This window comes from Rhinatrema bivittatum, chromosome 11, assembly GCF_901001135.1.
Source record: "Rhinatrema bivittatum chromosome 11, aRhiBiv1.1, whole genome shotgun sequence".
NCBI classification, from domain to species: domain Eukaryota; kingdom Metazoa; phylum Chordata; class Amphibia; order Gymnophiona; family Rhinatrematidae; genus Rhinatrema; species Rhinatrema bivittatum.
In genome coordinates this window covers 29,487,682-29,506,795 of record NC_042625.1, presented here as the reverse complement: position 1 = coordinate 29,506,795, position 19,114 = coordinate 29,487,682, and the positions used below count along the sequence as shown (strand labels likewise).

The 19,114-nt window shown below is 50.9% G+C and overlaps 1 protein-coding gene across 1 annotated transcript in view; it reads right to left on the bottom strand.

Moving 5' to 3' along the window:
• The window catches only part of LOC115073128 (acetyl-CoA carboxylase 2-like), a 107,658-nt gene that overhangs the window by 17,439 nt on the left and 71,105 nt on the right, over positions 1-19,114 (bottom strand). The window contains exons 3-4 of the mRNA XM_029571310.1: positions 16,080-16,218; positions 15,003-15,112 (exon numbers count right to left, since the gene is read on the bottom strand). Coding sequence (XP_029427170.1) covers positions 15,003-15,112; positions 16,080-16,218 — 249 coding nt within the window. The remainder of the gene's footprint in view (positions 1-15,002; positions 15,113-16,079; positions 16,219-19,114) is intronic.

Below are 19,114 nucleotides of genomic sequence, written 5' to 3'. Positions count from 1 at the left end.
TGTGAGGAGCTGTGGACCCGAAAGGCAACAAGTGAACAGAGAATAGAAACAGAAGACAGGCTCACAGACAAGTCCGAGCAGGAGCGCACAATCCCAGAGTGGTGGGCGTCTGGACTGATCCATGGTACTACAGGAACAAAAATTAGCAGGTAAGGAATAATTTTCTTTTCCCTGTACGTACCAGGATCAGTCCAGACGGTGGGATGTACCCAAGCTTCCCTAAACCGGGTGGGCCCCTGAGAGCCCTGCTCGGAGAACCTGATCGCCAAAGTGACCAGGGGCCGAAGGCGCCAGGTAAACCGATAATGCCTGGCGAACGTGTGCAGCGACTTCCATGTCGCCGCTGGCAGATTTCTGCGGGGAGACGGAACGAGACTCCGCCCAAGATGCTGCTTGCGAGCGAGTAGAATGAGCTCTGACGCCCCTAGGTGGATCCCGACCGGCCCCGATATAAGACGCCGAGATGGCATCCTTGATCCAGTGGGCAATGGTCGTCTTCGATGCGGAGGAGCCCTTCTTAGGTCCGACCAGAGCACAAAAAGATGATCGGAAACCCGGAAGTCATTGGTAGCCTCTAGGTAGTGGAGGAGCACCCGCTAATGTCCAAGTGCCGAAGAGACCTCGAATCCTCTGGAGAGAACGCCGGGAGTTCCACCGTCTGGTTCAAGTGGAAGGAAGAAACCACCTTCGGAAGAAAAGATGGTACTGTACGAAGAGAGATTCCCCCTTCCGAAATGCGAAGATAAGGCTCCCTGCAGGATAGGGCCTGCAGCTCCGATATGCGCTGGGCAGACATATCGCCACGAGGAACACGTCTTCATCGTGAGATCCTTAAGAGAAGCCCCTTGGAGAGGTTCAAAGGGCGCGCCTGACAGGGCTCGGAGAACCAGGTTAAGGCTCCACGACGGACAGGGATCCCGGACCGGCGGCCGTAGATGCTTAACCCCCTTCAGGAAGCGAGCTATGTCCGGTTGGAGAGGCAGAGAGACCGATGACTGTACCAGAACATTTAGGGCAGCTACCTGTACTCGGAGGGAACTGTATGTGAGTCCCTTATCCAGCCCGTCCTGCAGAAACTGAAGGATCAGAGGTACCGTTGCTGCCGTGGGTCGGGCCCCATGATCGGCACACCAGCACTCGAAGACCTTCCATACTCACTGTAGGCAACGGAAGTAGAAGGCTTGCGAGCCCTAAGCATGTGGAAATCACCGCCTCCGGATAGCCTCTGCGGCGGAGGCGGCGCGTTCAAAAGCCAGGCCGCAAGACAAAAGAGTGCGGCCTGATCGAAAAATACCGGTCCCTGGTGCAGGAGCCGGGAAGGTGACCCAGACGTATCAGTCCGTCCACCGCCATGTGCAGCAAGTCCGCAAACCAAGGACGACGCGGCCACTCCGGAGCCAAGGATCACGGGCCGCAGTGGTTCTCTATCCTGCGAAGTATCTTGCCCAAGGGCCAGGGGGGAAAAACATATAGCAGTTGATCTGTCGGCCACGGTAGAACTAGAGCATCCACCCCCTCTGCGCCGTGCTCCCGCCTGCGACTGAAGAAGCGCGGGGACTGGCGTTGAGGGCGGTCGCCATCAGTCCAGACGTGGATTCCCCAGCGTTGAACCAGTAGTTGCATCGCTTCGTCGGAGAGCGACCATTCGCCGGGGTCCAACCGCTGTCGACTCAGGTAATCTGCTTGAATGTTGTCTACGCCGGCGATGTGGGAGGCGCGCGAGACGGACGAGATGAAGTTCCGCCCATGCCATCAGGAGCGTGGTTTCGGCGGAAACGTGCTCGCTCCTCGTCCGCCTTGACGATTGATGTAAGCCCACGGTGGCGCATTGTCCGAAGAATCCGTACTGCTCGGTTCCGAACCAGAGAGAGGAAATGTTGGAGCGCAAGGCGTACTGCCCTGGTCTCCAGACGATTGATCGGCCCTTGCCTCCTCCGGGACCACGCCCCCTGTGTGGCGCTTCGTTGCAGACGGCGCCCCAACCCAACGAGCTGGCGTCGGTGGTCACCACCACCCAAGTGGGGACCTCGAGAGAGACGCCGGGCTAGGTGAGCCGGGATCAGCCACCACTGCAGACTGTCCCGAGCCGACTGAGGAAGGGGCAGATCATCTGATACTCTGGGACACCGGTTTCCAACGGGAAAGAAGGCCTGTAGAGGGCGCAGGTGCGCAAAGCCCAGGGAACCATATCGATAGTGGAGGCCATCACCCCAGAAGCTGCAGATAATTCCAAGCGGTGGGCTCCGACAAGGCAGAGAACTGACGTATGTGTTCCCTCAAGGAGAGGGCCTTGTCCGACCGTAGAAACACCATGCCTGCTGAGTGTCGAAGGTTGCTCCCAGGAAATCCAAGCGTTGAGATGGTAGAAGAGAACTCTTGGAGAGGTTCACAACCCAGCCCAGGGAGAAACATCCAAAACTCTGGCCACGAGGCCTGGCCCTGGAGAAGGACTTTGCCCGAACTAGCCAATCGTCCAGGTAGGGATGGACTAGGAAACCTCCTTTCGAAGGGCCGCTGCCACCACCACCATGATCTTGGTGAAGGTCCGAGGAGCAGTCGCAAGTCCGAAAGGCAGGGCCTGGAACTGAAAATGCTGACCGAGAATTTGAAGCGGAGGTAACGTCGATGCCGGAAGTATGGGTATGTGTAGATACGCCTCCGTCAGGTCCAGAGAAGCCAGGAATTCCCCTGGTGCACTGCAGCAATCACCGACGCAGCGTCTCCATGCGGAACCTGCTGACCCGCAGGAATCGGTTTACCTCCTTAAATCCAGGATGGGTCGAAGACCGTCCTTTTGGGAACTACGAAGTAGATGGAATAATGTCCCGAGCCCACCTCGGCGAAGGGAACGGGAGCAATAGCCTCTATGTCCTGTAGTCGGTCCAGTGTTTGTTGAACCGCCAGTCTCTTGAGATCGGAACCGCAGGGAGAAAGAGGAACCTGTCCCTTGGCGGAGGACAAACTCCAAGGCGTAGCCGTGTTTTATTGTGTCCAGTACCCACTGGTCTGAAGTAATATTTACCCACTCCTCGAAGAATTTTGTAGGCGGCCACCGATAGTTGGACTGGAGGTGGGTCGGTCTGGCATCATTGAGAGGATTTGGTGGGGGGTTCCCCTGACCTGAACCCTCTCTCGCGGGCCGCCGCCCACAAAAGGAACGCGACCCCGGCTGTGATCTACTGGGGGCTGTACGGGGGCCAGGCTGTCGGTACGACCTGTAGCGCCGCTGTGCCCTGGCCCTGGTTCTGGTAGAGGCAAAAGCCCGGTAAGGACGCTGTCTATCTTCGGGCAGACGATGCACCGAGTTTTCCCCCAGCGACTTGATGATTTGGTCCAGATCATCTCCAAAAAGAACTTCCCTCGAAAGGGAAGGGATCCCAAGCTCGACTTGGAAGAGGCGTCCGCTGACCAATTACGAAGCCACAGCAGCCTACGAGCTGCCACCACAGAAACCATGGACCGAGCCAGTACACGGAAGAGGTCATACAGGGCGTCCGCCCCGTAAGCAATGGCAGATTCCAGGCTGTCAGCTTGAGCGACCTCTTCTGGAGGTAACTGCTGCGACGTGAGGAGCTGTTGGACCCAGAGTAAGCTGGCCCTGTGTCAAAGAACTACACATGACGGCACGCATCCCTAAGGCCGAGACTTCAAACACCCGTTTGAGGAACGTTTCTAGCTTGCGGTCCTGCTGTCCCGTAGGGCCGTCCCGCCCGTGACCGGGATCGTCGTCCTCTTCGTCACCGCTGAAACCGCCGGAGTCCACCTTAGGAACCCGAATGAAATCCAGGAAATCCTCCGGCAGAGGATACAATTTTTCCATGGTGCGGGTGACCTTCAACGACGCCTCAGGGGTGTCCCATTCCCTGGTAAGAAGCTGCAAGAAGGTCTCATGCACTGGAAAAGCTTTCGCCCTAGGCCTGAGGGCGGCCAAACCTGGGTCCCCCTTCTTGGAGGACGTCGCAACAGCCGGGGCCACTGGCGCTGGAGGATCTGGCGGGGGGTCTAGATCTAGCTCTTGAAGGATCTGGTGAATCAGGTCATCAAGCTCCTCCTTCTGGAAGATACGTAGGGCGCACGGGTCGTCGCCATCCGTCAGTCCTTCCGCGTGCGCAGTGTCCTGCGGGTCCGAGGGGTCAAAACCCGTCAGCGAAGCCGTTCCCACTGCCCGTGGCTGAGGTGGCAAAACAATGGTCCCAGGTACCGCACCAGCCAGGTTCTGAGACCCGGAGGGAGAGCCCGAGAGCTTAGGGATCTTGGGAGGGGAAGGTCCTGCTGTAGAACCCCCCGGGCTTACTAAGCCCTGTAAATATGCAGAATGCATTTTTAAGATAAAATCCGGCGAAAAAAACGGCAGACCAGGAGCCTGGCTAGATGAAGGCCCCTCCTGAGGCATACGAACATGCAGACCCTCCTCAGGGATACGGAGCGGGCGAGGGACGTCCCGAACTGCTTCTTCCTCCGCAGGAGCGCTCATCTCGTTGCGATTCCCATCCAAAATGGCCGCCATTCCCGCCATTGGCAGAGAAGTGGCCGGCCCACGCTTCCCGGGCTGAGGGGAGGGGGGCACTGGAAGCGAGCCCGAACCATGCGCGGCGCCTTCTCCCTCCGGGAGGCAACGAGGGCAAACCCCCTCCCTAGAAAATCGAGACCCCGGCTCGCTGCAGGTCTCGCATTTGGAAAAACGCGGCATTGCCACGCCGGTGAGGGAAAATGCCACGGGGGGGGGCCAAAGGTGAGTCGCACTGCGGGGGGGCCCAAAAGGCCTTCGCAACCCGCCCAAAAGGTCCCAAAACGCCGGCGGGAAGATCCCCTACCGGCGCACCCAGGCCCGAGGAAAAATTTGCCGGGCCGCGGGACCGTCGGCCATCACGTGTAGAGACCGGCACCACCGGCGTACACAGGGCACCGCTATGCAAAGGCAAACTAGCTGCAAAATAAAACCACACAAAATAAATACACTTACCCCCGAAGCCAGGAAAGTGAAACGGCAAGAGAAGGCAGAACAGAGTGAAGCACGCCTCCTCAAAAATTAAACTGACAAACCTTTTTTTTTTTTTTTAAACTAACTTGATCCAAACAGCTACAGTAGAAATGACAGGGAAGAACTCAAGAAGAAGGAAGAAAGAAACAAATCGAAATCCTGTCACTCTGGGGAAGCACTGATTTCCCCAACTCTCATCTGCTGGAGTCAGAAGATACTGGGCTCCAGCAGAGGGTGCACTAGTATATGAGGTGGCACTCTCAAGCTCTGTTCTGACTCCATCTGCTGGACGGGGACATAACCCCCGTCTGGGCTGATCCTGGTACGTACAGGGAAGGAGCTAAACAACAGAAGTTAGTGTGTTTATTTTTAAATAGTCTGTCAGTAAGGCAGCTAATAAGCAGAACATAAGAACATAAGAAGTTAGTGTGTTTGTATTTCCCAACCCCCCCACCCCTAGTTCATCCTTTAATTTATAGGCAGGTGCCACTTTCACACCAAAAAAAAAAAAATCAGCCTTTTAACTTTACTTTAAGAATTCCCCACACCTTACTGAGAGTTTGATCATTCCCCTTGTAGGCCACTACCAGACATATAGTAAATACACTAATACATTTAAAGGACGCTAATCAGACACATTCCTATTCCCATTGCAACCTAAAACATAACTAAGAACTGAATAAATATGAGATGAATGCAGTAGTCCAGCAGCAAGAGGGGGGCCTCCCAGTCTTTTGCATTGAGTGTCACATGTATGATTTTTTACCCACCGGTGAGAAGTTGTACATGTGCATCCGATGCAAAGAGCTCCTGTCTCTAAAAGAACGAGTCCAATCTCTGGAGGCTACAGTAACAGACCTGGAGGAGCTGAGGCAGACAGAGAGGTATATAGATGAGCCCTTCAGGGACATAGTAACCAAGTCCCAACTTCAGACTGGCAACCCTGGTGCTGCCTTGGAGAAAGAAGGTCTCATGATCAGAGAACATCAACCTGGTGCAGCAGGAAAGGATCCTGGACCTGCTCTCCAGGTGGTGCATTGTCCTTTCACACCAAGGATCTGTCTCCCAGGGCTACTGCCCAGGAGGGAATGATTAGGTCGGCCGTCATAGTCGGTGATTCGATTATTAGGAATGTAAATAGCCAGGCGGGTGGTGGGTGTGAGGATTGCCTGGTAACATGCCCACCTGGTGCGAAGGTGGAGAACCTCATGAGTCACCTAAACAGGATTTTAGACAGTGCTGGGGAGGAGCCAGCTGTCGTGGTACATGTGGGTACCAATGACAAAGGAAAATGTGGGAGGGATGTTCTGGAAGCCAAATTTAGGTAGTTAGGTAGAAAGCTGAAATTAACCTCCAGGGTAGCATTCTCTGAAATGCTCCCTGTACCCCGTGCAGGTCCCCAGAGGCAGGCAGAGCTCGAGTCGCAATGTGTGAATGAGACGATGGTGCAAGGAAGATGGATTCATTTTGTAAGGAACTGGGGAACCTTTTGGGAAAGGGGGGAGTCTTTTCTAAAGGTATGGGCTCCACCTTAACCAGGGTGGAACCAGACTGCTGGCGCTAACCTTTAAAAAGAGATAGAGCAGCTTTTAAACTAAAACAAAGGGGAAAGCCGATAGTCGCTCAGCAGCGCATGGTTCGGAGGGAGGTATCTTCAAAGGATACTAATGATGCATTAGAATTAGGGCATCCTAACAGTGAGGTTTCAATAATAAGACAAGTAGTCCAACTGCCTGTAATTAAAAACTCACAAGCTAAAAAATGGAGAGATTACTTACCTGATAATCTCGTTTCCTTAGTGTATGCAGATGGACTCAGAACAAATGGGTATAGTGTGCTCGTGCTAGCAGCTGGAGACGGATCGGACGTCAGCACATATACCCCCGCAGGAAGTGCAGCAACTCAGTAATCTTCCTTGCAAAAGCTTTATGTGTGACTGACCGATCGATTAAATGTACATGATTAACCTGACCGATTGATAGTAGCTGGAGACCGCCAGTGTTCTCAACCGGAAGGCGTCGACACCCGGCAGGGTGGATGCCCTATATAAGGAAACATGGCTTACCGTGAGTCAGTGAATCCCCATGTATACCGGCAGCTGGGCGGGATGCTGAGTCCATCTGCATACACTAAGGAAACGAGATTATCAGGTAAGTAATCTCTCCTTTCCTAGCGTGTTCAGATGACTCAGAACAAATGGGATGTACAAAAGCTACTCCCGGACTCGGTGGGAGGCTGCCCGAGGTCCGTTTAGGATTGCCCTCGCAAATGCTGTGTCCTCCCTGGCCTGGACATCCAGACGGTAGAATCTGGAGAAGGTATGGAGGGAGGACCACGTTGCCGCTTTACATATCTCTGCCGGCGACAGCATCCTAGTTTCTGCCCAGGAGGCCGCCTGTGCTCTGGTAGAGTGAGCCTTGACCCGTAGGTGGTGGTTTTCCGCTTCTACATAGGCCGCCTTGATAACTTCTTTGATCCAGCGGGTGATGGTGCCCGTTAGGCCGCTTCCCTTGCTTCTTCCCGCTGTGAAGGACGAACAGGTGGTCCGTCTTTCGTACTGCTTCTGTCATTTCCAGGTATCTGGGCAGTAATCTGCCGATGTCGAGATGGTGCAATATTCGACCTTCTTCAGACTTCTTCAAACCTTCCGTGGTTGGCAAGGATATGGTTTGGTTGAGGTGGAAGTGTGAGACTACTTTGGTAAGAAGGAAGGAATCGTGCGAAGATGGATAGCCTCCGGGGTGATCCTGAGAAAGGGATCACGGCAGGACAGTGCTTGTAGCTCTGAGATACGGCGTGCTGAGCATACAGCCAACAAGAATACCATCTTCAAGGTTAACAAACGGAGGGACAGGCCTCAAAGGGGTCTGAAGGCGGGTCCCGCCAAAACTCCAAAACTAGGTTGAGGTTCCACAGGGGCACTGGCCACTTCAGTGGCGGACGAATGTGCTTGACTCCTTTCAGGAAGCGAGAAACATCTGGGTGCTTGGCAATAGTCTTGCCATCCCTCCTGGGCCCGTAGCAAGACAGCGCAGCCACCTGAACCTTGATGGAGCTGAGGGAGAGACCCTTCTGAAGCCCATCCTGCAGGAAATCTAAAACAATCGGAATTGTGGTCGCATGTGGGTTGGTGCCATGAGTGTCGCACCATGCTTCAAATACTCTCCAGATCCTTACGTAGGTGAGGGATGTGGAAAACTTGCGAGCTCGGAGGAGTGTATCTATCACGGGCTCCGAATACCTCTTTTCTTCAGCCTAGCCCTCTCAATGGCCAGACCGTAAGAGAGAATTGAGCTGGATCCTCGTGGAGGATGGGACCTTGTCACAGCAGGTCCCGTGGGAGGCAGGCGGGAGGGACTCCCCTGCCAGCAGTCTTCTCATGTCTGCGTACCAGGGTCTTCTTGGCCAGTCGGGGCCACTAGAAGAACTAGGCCTCTGTGTTCTGAATCTTTGGATGATGGGCCAGCAGAGGCCACGGAGGAAAGGCGTATAGCAGAGTCCCTGGAGGCCATGGCTGAACCAGGGCATCGATTCCATGTGAGAACGGATCGCGCTTGCGGCTGAAGTATCTGGGTACTTGAGCATTGGACTTGTCCGCTAGTAAGTCCATGTCCGGAATTCCCCAGTGATCTACAATCATCTGGAAGGCTGTGGGTGACAGCTGCCACTCTCCCGGATCTAGGCTTTCTCTGCTGAGGAAGTCTGCCGCGGTGTTGTCCTTCCCGGCAATGTGGACGGCGGAGATCCTGAAGATTCGCCTCTGCCCAAGCCATCAGCGGGGCTATCTCCAGAGATACCTGTTGGCTTCTGGTTCCGCCCTGACGGTTGATGTATGCCACCGTGGTGGCGTTGTCGGACATCACTCTGACTGCTCTGTTCTTCAGTCTGTGAGCAAATCGTAGGCATGCCAATCGGACTGCCCGGGCCTCTAGGCGGTTGATGTTCCACGCTGACTCTTCTCTGTTCCACCGCCCTTGTGCGGTGAGTTCTTCGCAGTGTGCTCCCCAGCCGCTCAGGCTGGCATCTGTGGTGAGCAGAGTCCACGTGGGGGAGGACATCTTCGACCCCCTGCTCATGTGGTTGGGCTGCAACCACCACCGTAACTGGTCCGTACTCTGGCTGGTAGAGGTAGATGCATGGAGTTCCGGAAGCGGGGGCTCCATCGAGAGAGCAGGGAGCGTTGTAGAGGTCTCATATGGGCCCTTGCCCAGGTACCACTTCCAGGGTGGATGCCATGAGGCCGAGCACCTGCAGATAATCCCAAGCTATGGGCCGACTGGCTCCCATCAAGTACCGAGACGCGTCTGAAGTTTTAACCTTCTCTTGGTAGTGAGACTGACTGTGTCTGCCTGGGTGTCGAACTGGACTCCCAGGTATTCCAGTGACTGGGAAGGCTGTAGGCAACTCTTGCTGAGGTTGACTACCCAGCCAAGCTTTCCAGAAGGGCGATCACTCTGTCGGTTGCCCGATGGCTTCTCTTGATTTCGCCCTGATCAGCCAATCGTCTAGGTAGGGATGGACAAGGATTCCTTCCCCGTCTGAGTGCCGCTGCTACCACTACGACCACCTTGGTGAAGGTCCGCGGTGACGTGGCTAACCCGAAGGGCAGAGCCCGGAATTGGAAGTGGCGTCCCAGAACCTTGAAGCGTAGGTAGCGCTGATGATCCGGATGGATCGGGATATGCAGGTAGGCTTCTGACAAGTCTAAGGCCGTGAGGAATTCTCCTGGCTGTACTGTGGTCTTGACTGAGCGCAGAGTTTCCATGCGAAACCTCGGGACCCTTAAGTATCGATTGACTGACTTGAGGTCCAGTACGGGCCGAAAGGTGCCCCCTTTCTTGGGTACCATGAAATAAATAGAATAGTGTCCAGAATTCACTTCCCATGCAGGTACTGGGATGATGGCTTTCAAGGACAGGAGCCTCGCCAGGGTAGCTTCCAATGCGCCTTCTTGTGTATGGGACATGAAGATTCCACAAACCTGTCCGGAGGGAGATGATGAAAGTCCAGATAATACCCCTCTCGGATGATGCGAGGACCCACTGGTCCGACGTAATCTCGACCCATCTGGGTAGAAGAGGGTTAACCTGCCCCCTATGGCTCCGTCCCCCAGATGAATCGGCGGATTCTCATTGGGAGGCGCGGCCGGGACCGGAACCCGGGCCGGCTCCCCTCTTGCGCTGCTTGGTCCGAAAGGACTGACTCCGGCCTGAGGACGAGGTGCCTGGTAGCGCTCCTATAGGGAGTGAAGCGCTGGGAGCTTCTACCCCTGGAGGGCCTTGGAAAGGCGCGCTGGTTCCTTCTGAACCGATCTTCCGGCAGTCGAGGTATTGGAGAGGCGCCCCATGTGCTGGCTAGTCTATCAAGGTCGCTGCCAAACAGGAAAGAGCCCTTAAAGGGCATTCTGGTGAGGCGTGTCTTCGAAGGAGCATCGGCTGACCATTTCCGGATCCAGAGCTGCCTCCTGGCGGCTACGGAGGATGAGATCCCCTTAGCTGTTGTCCGGACTAGGTCAGAGCAGCATCCGTGAGGAACGAGAGAGCTGACTCCATGTCTGCTGCTGGAGCATTGTTCCTGACCTGTGACAAACAGGAACGCGTCACCACTGTGCAGCAGGTTGCGATCCGCAAAGATAGAGCTGCCACCTCAAAGGTCTGTTTCAGAATGGCGTCCATCGCCGGTCATGAGGCTCCTTGAGGGCCGCCCCCCCTTCAACTGGAATGGTAGTGCGCTTAACCACAGCGCTAATCAAGGCGTCCACCTGAGGGCACGCCAGCAGTTCCTGATAGCCGGTGCCAGGGGGTACATACCTGTCAGGGCCCGACCCCCTTTGAATGAGGCCGCTGGTGCAGCCCATTCAAATCTATCAGTTGTTGTGCGGCTTGCAAGAATGGAAAATGGCGGGCTGTAGGACGAAGACCTTCCAGCAGGGGTTCTGCAGAGGGTACTATAGCGCTGGGACCTGTAATATCCAACTCCGCCAGGCATTGAGATACCAGGTCGGAGAGATCCTCTTTAGGGAAGAACCGCCTCATGGTTCTGTATGGCTCAATCCCTGAGGGAAGTTCCCCCTCGTCCGGGGGTTCGGACTCGTCCGGTGAAACATCAGGGTCCGTCTGACCGGACTGTCTGGAGGCGGGAGATCCTGCCCACGATAAGGGGTGAAGGTCCAGGAACAGGATCCGCTGGAGCCGCAACCGCAGCAGCAACAGCAGCAGCAGGAACAGCAGGCCTGGAGGGAAGCTGTTTGCATCTGGACAAAGCATGAATTCCCTTAAAGAGATCCACCCAGGAAATGGAAGGCGGTCTCTAATCGCCGGGGTACTAGGTCCCCGGGATTCCAGGTTGGTCGAGACTGCCCGCTAAATCCGGGGTAGCCCCTGGGGAACTGTCAGCAAACCGTGGCTGCGACTGGTCCTGGCCCGAGGGTCCCACGGCCTCCTCACATTGGGCACAAAGGGAGTCTGGCTCTTCACTGTGCGTGGCTCTAAGCTGGCATGCGGAGCAGAGGCCGAGGGCTTTAATGCCGGAGGCAGGAGGCGCCCCCACTGAAGACGCTGAGGCGTTCTGTTCCATTGAAAATATGCGCTTAATGATATGCGGCAGCAATATGCGTTCAATAGAACAGGCGCTTAATAATATGCGGCAGCAATACGCTGAATAAACAGGCGCACAATAATATGCGGCAGCAATATACGCTTAACACAACAGGCGCTCAAAATAACAGGTGCTTAATAATATGCGGCAGCAATATACGCTTAACACAACAGGCGCGAATATAACAGGCGCTTAATACACCAGGCGCTTAATAATATGCGGCAGTAGTATATGCTCAATGATATCCAATATGCTCTCAGCAATATGCGGTTAGCAATACACGCTCAATGGTATTCAATATGCTCTCAGCAATATGCGGTCACCAATATACGCACAATGGTATGCAATATGCTCTCAGCAATATGCGGTCAGCAATATACGCACAATGATATATAATATGCGCTTAGTCATAGACAGGCGCCTATCATGGGCGCTCAATACCTGAACAAGGCCAACAAAATGGTGTCCTCCACGGCGTGCCACCTACAGGCCACGCCGCCGATCCTCGTCCCTCGGAGACCAAAAGTAAGAGATGTGCGCCTTACCTGATCCTCGGCGCTTCCTGGCTGTAACCCGGGCAGTCTCCGGCTGCGGGGGGGAGGGCAAGTACCTTCACCGCCGTTTGAGGATATGCACCCGCTGCCTCGTCCACGCCGGGACCGAGGCGCCTCGCTCGCCACGCCCGGGGGCTACGTCCCTGCCGCGATTCGGCCACCGGACCGAGGTCTTAAACCTCCGGGGGATCGCAGAAATCACCCCGGGAAACTCAACTGGGGGAGGGACCCCAAGGGTATCACCGCAGGAGTGCGGGGCTCGATGTTGCAGTAGAAATTTAGTAAAAAGAAAGTAGAAAATAGAAAGTAGATTGGAAACACGCTCAGCGAGCGTGCAGGCTCTCCAAAATGCTTTGGAGACGGAAATTACTGAGTTGCTACGCTTCCTGGGGGGGGTATATATACCCGTGCTGACGTCAGATCCGTCTCCAACTGCTAGCACGAGAATACTATACCCATTCGTTCTGAGTCCATCTGGCTACATGCCAGGAAAATAGCCATTGCTATTATTAGCATCAAGTAGCATGGGATAGACTTAGTTTTTGGGTACCATATTTTTCGCTCCATAAGACGCACCTAGGATTCAGAGGGGGGAAATAAAAAAAAAAAAATGGTGTGCTAAATCGGCTCTGTTCCCAGCCATCTTATGGATCAAATTAGGGGAGTGCATAACATTTTTTTTGTCCCCATTTCGTTTTCGGGTCTGGGGAGGGCCATTTCGGTACACGCCCCAGATAAGAAAACTTTTAGCGTTCTCTTTCTGTGGGATCCCCCCCCAAAATAAACCCCATCCCAACCCTTTAAATTGAATTAACTACAACCCCCCCACCCAAGACCTGCCAAAAGTCCCTGGTGGTCCAGCGGGGGTCCAGGAGCGATCTCCTGCACTTGGGCCGTCGGTTGCTAGTAACCAAAATGGCGCCGATGGCCCTTTGCCCTTACTATGTCATAGGGGCTACTGGTGCTATTGGTTGGCCCCTGTGACATAGTATTTATTTATTTTGTTTATTTTTGAGTTTTATATACCGTCATTCAGTAAAGCCATCATAACGGTTTACAAAAGTTCAAAATGCAAGAATAGTAAGGGCAAAGGGCCGTCGGCGCCATTTTGATTACTGGCAGCAGACAGCCCAAGTGCAGGAGATCATTCCCGGACCCCCGCTGGACCACCAGGGACTTTTGGCAGGTCTTGAGGGGGGTCAGGAGGGTGGGGGGTTGTAGTTATTTTTTTAGTTGGGTTTTTTTATATTCGCTCCATAAGACGCACAGACATTTTCCCCCCACTTTGGTCGGAAAAAAGTACGTCTTATGGAGTGAAAATACTTGCCAATTTCTTAAGGCCTGGATTGGCCACTGTTGGAAACAGGATGCTGGGCTTGATGGACCCTTGATCTGACCTAGTATGGCATGTTCTTATGTTCTTGTGACTTTGACTTGGCCAATCCAACACACAAAATCTCTTCTTCAGCCATTCTATAGTAGATTTACTTAGGGTTTGAGGTTGTTGTCTTGCTGCATTATCCACTTTCAGCACAGCCTCAAGCTCAGGGACAGATGGTCTAACATCTCCTCTGGAATTTTCAAGCGGAATTAATGGTTCCACCAATGTTGGCAAATTGTCCAGGTACTGATTAAGCAAAATAGTCCCACATCATACCTCCACCACCTTATATTGTAAGGCAGTGTTTGTTTTTTGCCAATTTTTGACTCATTTGTCCAGAGAACATTATTCCAGAAATTCTGTGATCAGCCAGATGCTTTCTGGCGAATCTGAGGCAGGCAGCATTGCTCATTTTATAGAGTAGTGGTTTCTCCCTACCTATCCTCCAATGAACATCAATTCCCATTCATTTTTTTCTTGATTGCTGACACACAAATCCTCACATCAGCTATAGCAGATCTTCAGATGTCACTTTCAAGTTTTTTTGTGACTTCATGGATGATATTAATGTTTGCTGTTCAAGTGATCTTGGCAGGAGGACTAATCCTTGGTAAAGTCACTGTACTCTCCAATGTTTTCCTTTTGAATACTATCTGTTTGACAGTGGATGGATGGAGTCACAAATATTTAGAGATGGTCTTGTAACCCTGCCCATTCGGATAAGCAACTATTCTTTTTTTGTTAAGTCCTCAAATTTCTTTTGATCATGGCATGATTTCCCACTTTTATGGTGAAAACCAAACTCAAAATCTTTTAGTCCTTTAAATAGAAAAGTACTACAAATTCAGTCATGCAGATTTACTCTGCAGGGTGATCTACTTGTACCCATTATTTAGGCACCTATTTCTAACTGTGCTAAGGAAAGTAAACGTTCACTTAACATTTTACACACCAATTATGAATTACTCTTTGTTCTTCCTCTATACATTATTGTGCCTCAAGAAACACAATTATTTTATACTTTTTAATGGCATAGAAAAAATGACTGGTTTCAATTAAACAAAGGTAAGAACTTGTAATTCTCATTGTTATAATTGGGGTGAAACCTTTTCTCAATACTCTATAAAGCTTTTTGGGTAACTTCTATGAAAATACCAGTGCTATAAAAGTTGTACATTAGCTAAGAAAGCAGAATATTTTTGAAAGTACACCACTAAAATTTCCCACTGTGTAGCAAGTTCGAGCTATTCCAATTTTTGTTTTTATTGTGCGCTTATTTAACCATACCTGAACAGTAACAAGGCCTTTTTGCTACATTTGCAAGAAAAGAAATCATATGCTCCAAATTAAGGTCCCAGTAAAGGCTGGAATGACTTCCTCTGCTATGCAATAGGCGACCTAACTTATTCCCTGCTACTGCAATTATTTTGCCAGAAGTATTTTTAATATATCCAGAATAAATATAGAATCCTGCAGAGATCACTTTTACCTGCACAGGTCTGCGTTTGGCGATGTCTACTATCAACTCCACATTAGCATAATTGTTATTATTAGGTCCTCCAGGGACAGGCACATAGTGGTCTGCCATTTTGATATATTCTAAATAAAAAAAGGGAAAAGAGTGAGGAAAACAGTGGAGTGTGAAACCTTCAGGTAGCTTGCTCTAAATGTTGTTATATGATTAAAATTAGTGCATGCATAAGTCATTTGGGTTCCTTGCCCTTATTTTAGTGGCAAATTACATTCTTTATTGACTATTTGCATGTTTATAATGATTCTAATCCCAGTGCACATCTTATGCTTAATTATTGTTTGTGAATTCTCTATATACCCCTCACCTTACTGCCATGCTCCCAGAGCAGCTAATAAGTAACAAGAAATACCATGGCTCAATAGCCAGCATATACTCAGCATTCAGGAACTGCAGAGCCACTTGAGAAAAATCCATCAAGAAATCCTCAAGTGGACCTGAGCAAAATATAAATACTGTCCAACTTCAAGCAGGCGCAAGCTTCTACTGTCAGGTAATACCTGCTGGATCTCACTGCTAATTGGCTGCCAGCAACATATTTTCTAACAGCATCAGAATGGTGCACTGCTTGTACAGTTTTAAGGTCAATGCTTGATTGGGCAGCTGGTTTTTTGTTTTTGTTTTTTTACATGGCAGTATGCGCCTGTTCCTTTGGATCTCCAGTTCAACTGGGTCTTGAGCCTTCATTCGTAACCACCTGTGATTTTGTTCCCCGCAACATACTCACTTGCAAACATAGCTAGTCTACCCAGAGTCCTCGGCCAAGGCCTTAAACCATGGTTCCTTCTGGAATCTTGCAATCATAAGTCCTGATTCCAACCACTGTGTCACCCTTGAACAACAACCAGAACTCCCTCCCCAATGGGAACTATGAATGTTGTCTCTACAACATCCCCAGCCCCAGATGACCCGAAGAGCAGAAGATCCAATCCAGGGATCAAACAGGGGACTGTCCGCATGGCAGTGAACAGAACTGTCACTGAGCCTTTAGGCCAGTTCAGGCATCTGCCGATTAAGAAAAACAATTGTAGTTACCTGCATTTGCTTTGAGATCCTCTGGAGTGACCATGACGACAAACTTTATTGCCCTTTCGTTTCTGAACATTTCGTAGGACCAGCGGCGGATCGACCGCATACACTTCACGGCTGCTATGCCGTTGTTAGCAATCAAAACCTGAAAGCCAGATAAAGTAAATAGCCACATCAAAGGAGGAGTGAAGTGGAAGACTGGCCTAAGGATTAGAGCAGCAGGCTGATAACTAAGGGCTCAAATCCCGACATTCCTTGTGACCTTAAACAAGTCACTTCACCCTCCATTGCCTCAGCTACAATCAGGGTACAGGAAAAAATCTTCAGTACCTGAATGAAATCTGCCTGAAAAAGCAGAATATAAATAAAATAAATACAAATAAATGAGCCAAAATGTGAAGGGAATCACCTGAATAAAATCTTTCAAAAACAGGCTATGCCTGCCATTCAAGGAAACAATTCATTTGTTGCAAGAGGCCAGGAGGAGGATTTTGGGCAGCAAAAGAGGAGAGAATATAATTTAATTTTCTGAAAGCTACAAAATTATTTTCACTTGATGGTCAAATAAACTTTTAGATTAAATGTGATCCCCGTTAAGTGTCCAGCAGTCAATGTAAAATCAATGACGGCATAACTACACTAGATGTTAAACTACAAGAGGTAAAGCAGAATTGCTTACCTGTAACAGGTGTTCTCACAGGACAGCAGGTTGTTAGTCCTCACATATGGGTGACATCATCAGGATGGAGCCCAATCATGGAACACTTTTGTCAAAGTTTCTAGAACTTTGACTGGTACTACTGTCATGCCCAGCATACCAACAACCTGCATCCAGTAGGGGTCCCCCTTCAGTCTTGTTTATAGCAAAAAGTACGTGCGAAAAATAAAACAATAAATTGTAAGCAAACCCAACTCCGCCGGGTGGCGGGCGGATTTCTTGAGGACTAACATCCTGCTGTCCTGTGAGAACACCTGTTACAGGTAAGCAACTCTGCTTTCTCACAGGACAAGCAGGATGGTAGCCCTCACATATGGGTGAATAGCGAGCTGAGGATGCCCGAGCAATGTACCAAACCACCCAAAGACATGCAACAGGTTCAACAACAGGGGTGGATTTGGGTAGGAGGGCATCCTGAAAACCCCCAATGGGTCGCTGGAAGGATGTTGGGAATTTAAGCTGAGAATAAATTGCGTAGGACAGACTGGCCAAAAATAGAATCTTGCCTGCCAGCCTTGTCTAGGCAATAATGGGCTGTGAAGGTATGGAGAGAACTCCATGTAGCAGCCTTACAGATGTCAGTAAGCAGCACCAAAAGGAGGTGCGCCTCTGAGGTTGCCATGGCCTGTGCTTTTACGCGTTCTTGTAGCAGAAGGCCTGCTTGCTGTTAGCAAAAGGAAATACTGTCCGCCAGCCAGGAGGAGAGGGTCTGTTTGCCCACCGGATTACCTCATTTGTTTTTATCGAAAAACAAATAGTTGAGTGGACTTCCTGTGGGCTGACGTGCGCTCCAAACAAAAGGCTAGGGCATGTTTGCAGTCCAAGGAATGCAGCGCCTGCTCTCCTGGATGTGAGTGGGGCCTGGGAAAGAAAGTAGGTAATATAATGGATTAACTGAGATGAAACTCCAATACTACTTTCGGCAAAAATTTAGGGTGAGTGCAAAGCACTACATTATCATGCAGAAATTTTGTGTAAGGCGGGTAGGTGACTAATGCCTGTACCTCACTAACTCTGCGAGCTGACGTTATGGCGAGGAGAAATAGAAGCTTCCATGTGAGATAACGAAGGTCGCATGAGTGGAGAGGCTTAAATGGAGGTATCATGAGTTGCCCTAAAACTACGTTAAGGTCCCAAGCGGGGGCTGGGGGGCGCAGTGGAGGATGTAGGTGGAGTAAGCCTCTCATGAAGCACACTATCAAGGGTTGAGTTGAAATAGAGACACCTTTATGGAAAGCGGCAACCGCACTGACATGTACCCGTATGGAGGAAGTCGGTAGACCAGACTCTGACAGATGCCAGAGGTAGTCTAGGAACTTCGCAGTGGAACAAGTAAAAGGGTCTATGGCCATGGAAGCGCACCACACGGTAAACCGCTTCCATTTGGAACGATAAGACTTTCTAGTATAAGGCTTTCGTGAAGCTACCAGGACTCGGGATACAGACTCTGAAAGGTTAAGGGGTTGGAGAATCAACTTTTCAACATCCAGACCGTCAATGACAGGGTCAGGAGGTTGGGGTGGCATAGCCACCCGTCGCTCTGTGTTATCTTTAAGGATTGGAAACCATACTTGGTGCAGCCAGTGAGGAGCTATGAGAATCATTGAGCCCTTGTCCTTCTGTAACGTCACGAGAGTTTTGCGAATGAGTGGAAGTAGAGGGTATGCATAGAGGAGAGCGCTGGCCCACAAGAGGGTGCCTCTGTGTTTACAAATGAGGATGTTGGGGAGATACCAGTTCCGGAGATGGTTTTCAGGGGTGATGAGTCAGACGAACTGAACGAAATCACTGTGAACCTGGAAGATGTAGTAGGCCAGATTGACAAACTAAAGAGTAGCAAATCACCTGGACCAGATGGTATGCATCCTAGGGTTCTGAAGGAACTCAAAAATGAAATTTCTGATCTATTAGTTAAAATTTGTAACCTATCATTAAAATCATCCATTGTACCTGAAGACTGGAGGGTGGCCAATGTAACCCCAATATTTAAAAAAGGCTCCAGGGGCGATCCAGGTAACTATAGACCAGTGAGCCTGACTTCAGTGCCGGGAAAAATAGTGGAAACTATTCTCAAGAACAGAATTGTAAAGCATATAGAAAGACATGATTTAATGGAACATAGTCAACATGGATTTACCCAAGGGAAGTCTTGCCTAACAAATCTGCTTCATTTTTTTGAAGGTGTTAATAAACATGTGGATAAAGGTGAACCGGTAGATGTAGTGTATTTGGATTTTCAGAAGGCGTTTGACAAAGTCCCTCCTGAGAGGCTTCTACGAAAACTAAAAAGTCATGGGATAGGAGGCGATGTCCTTTCGTGGAT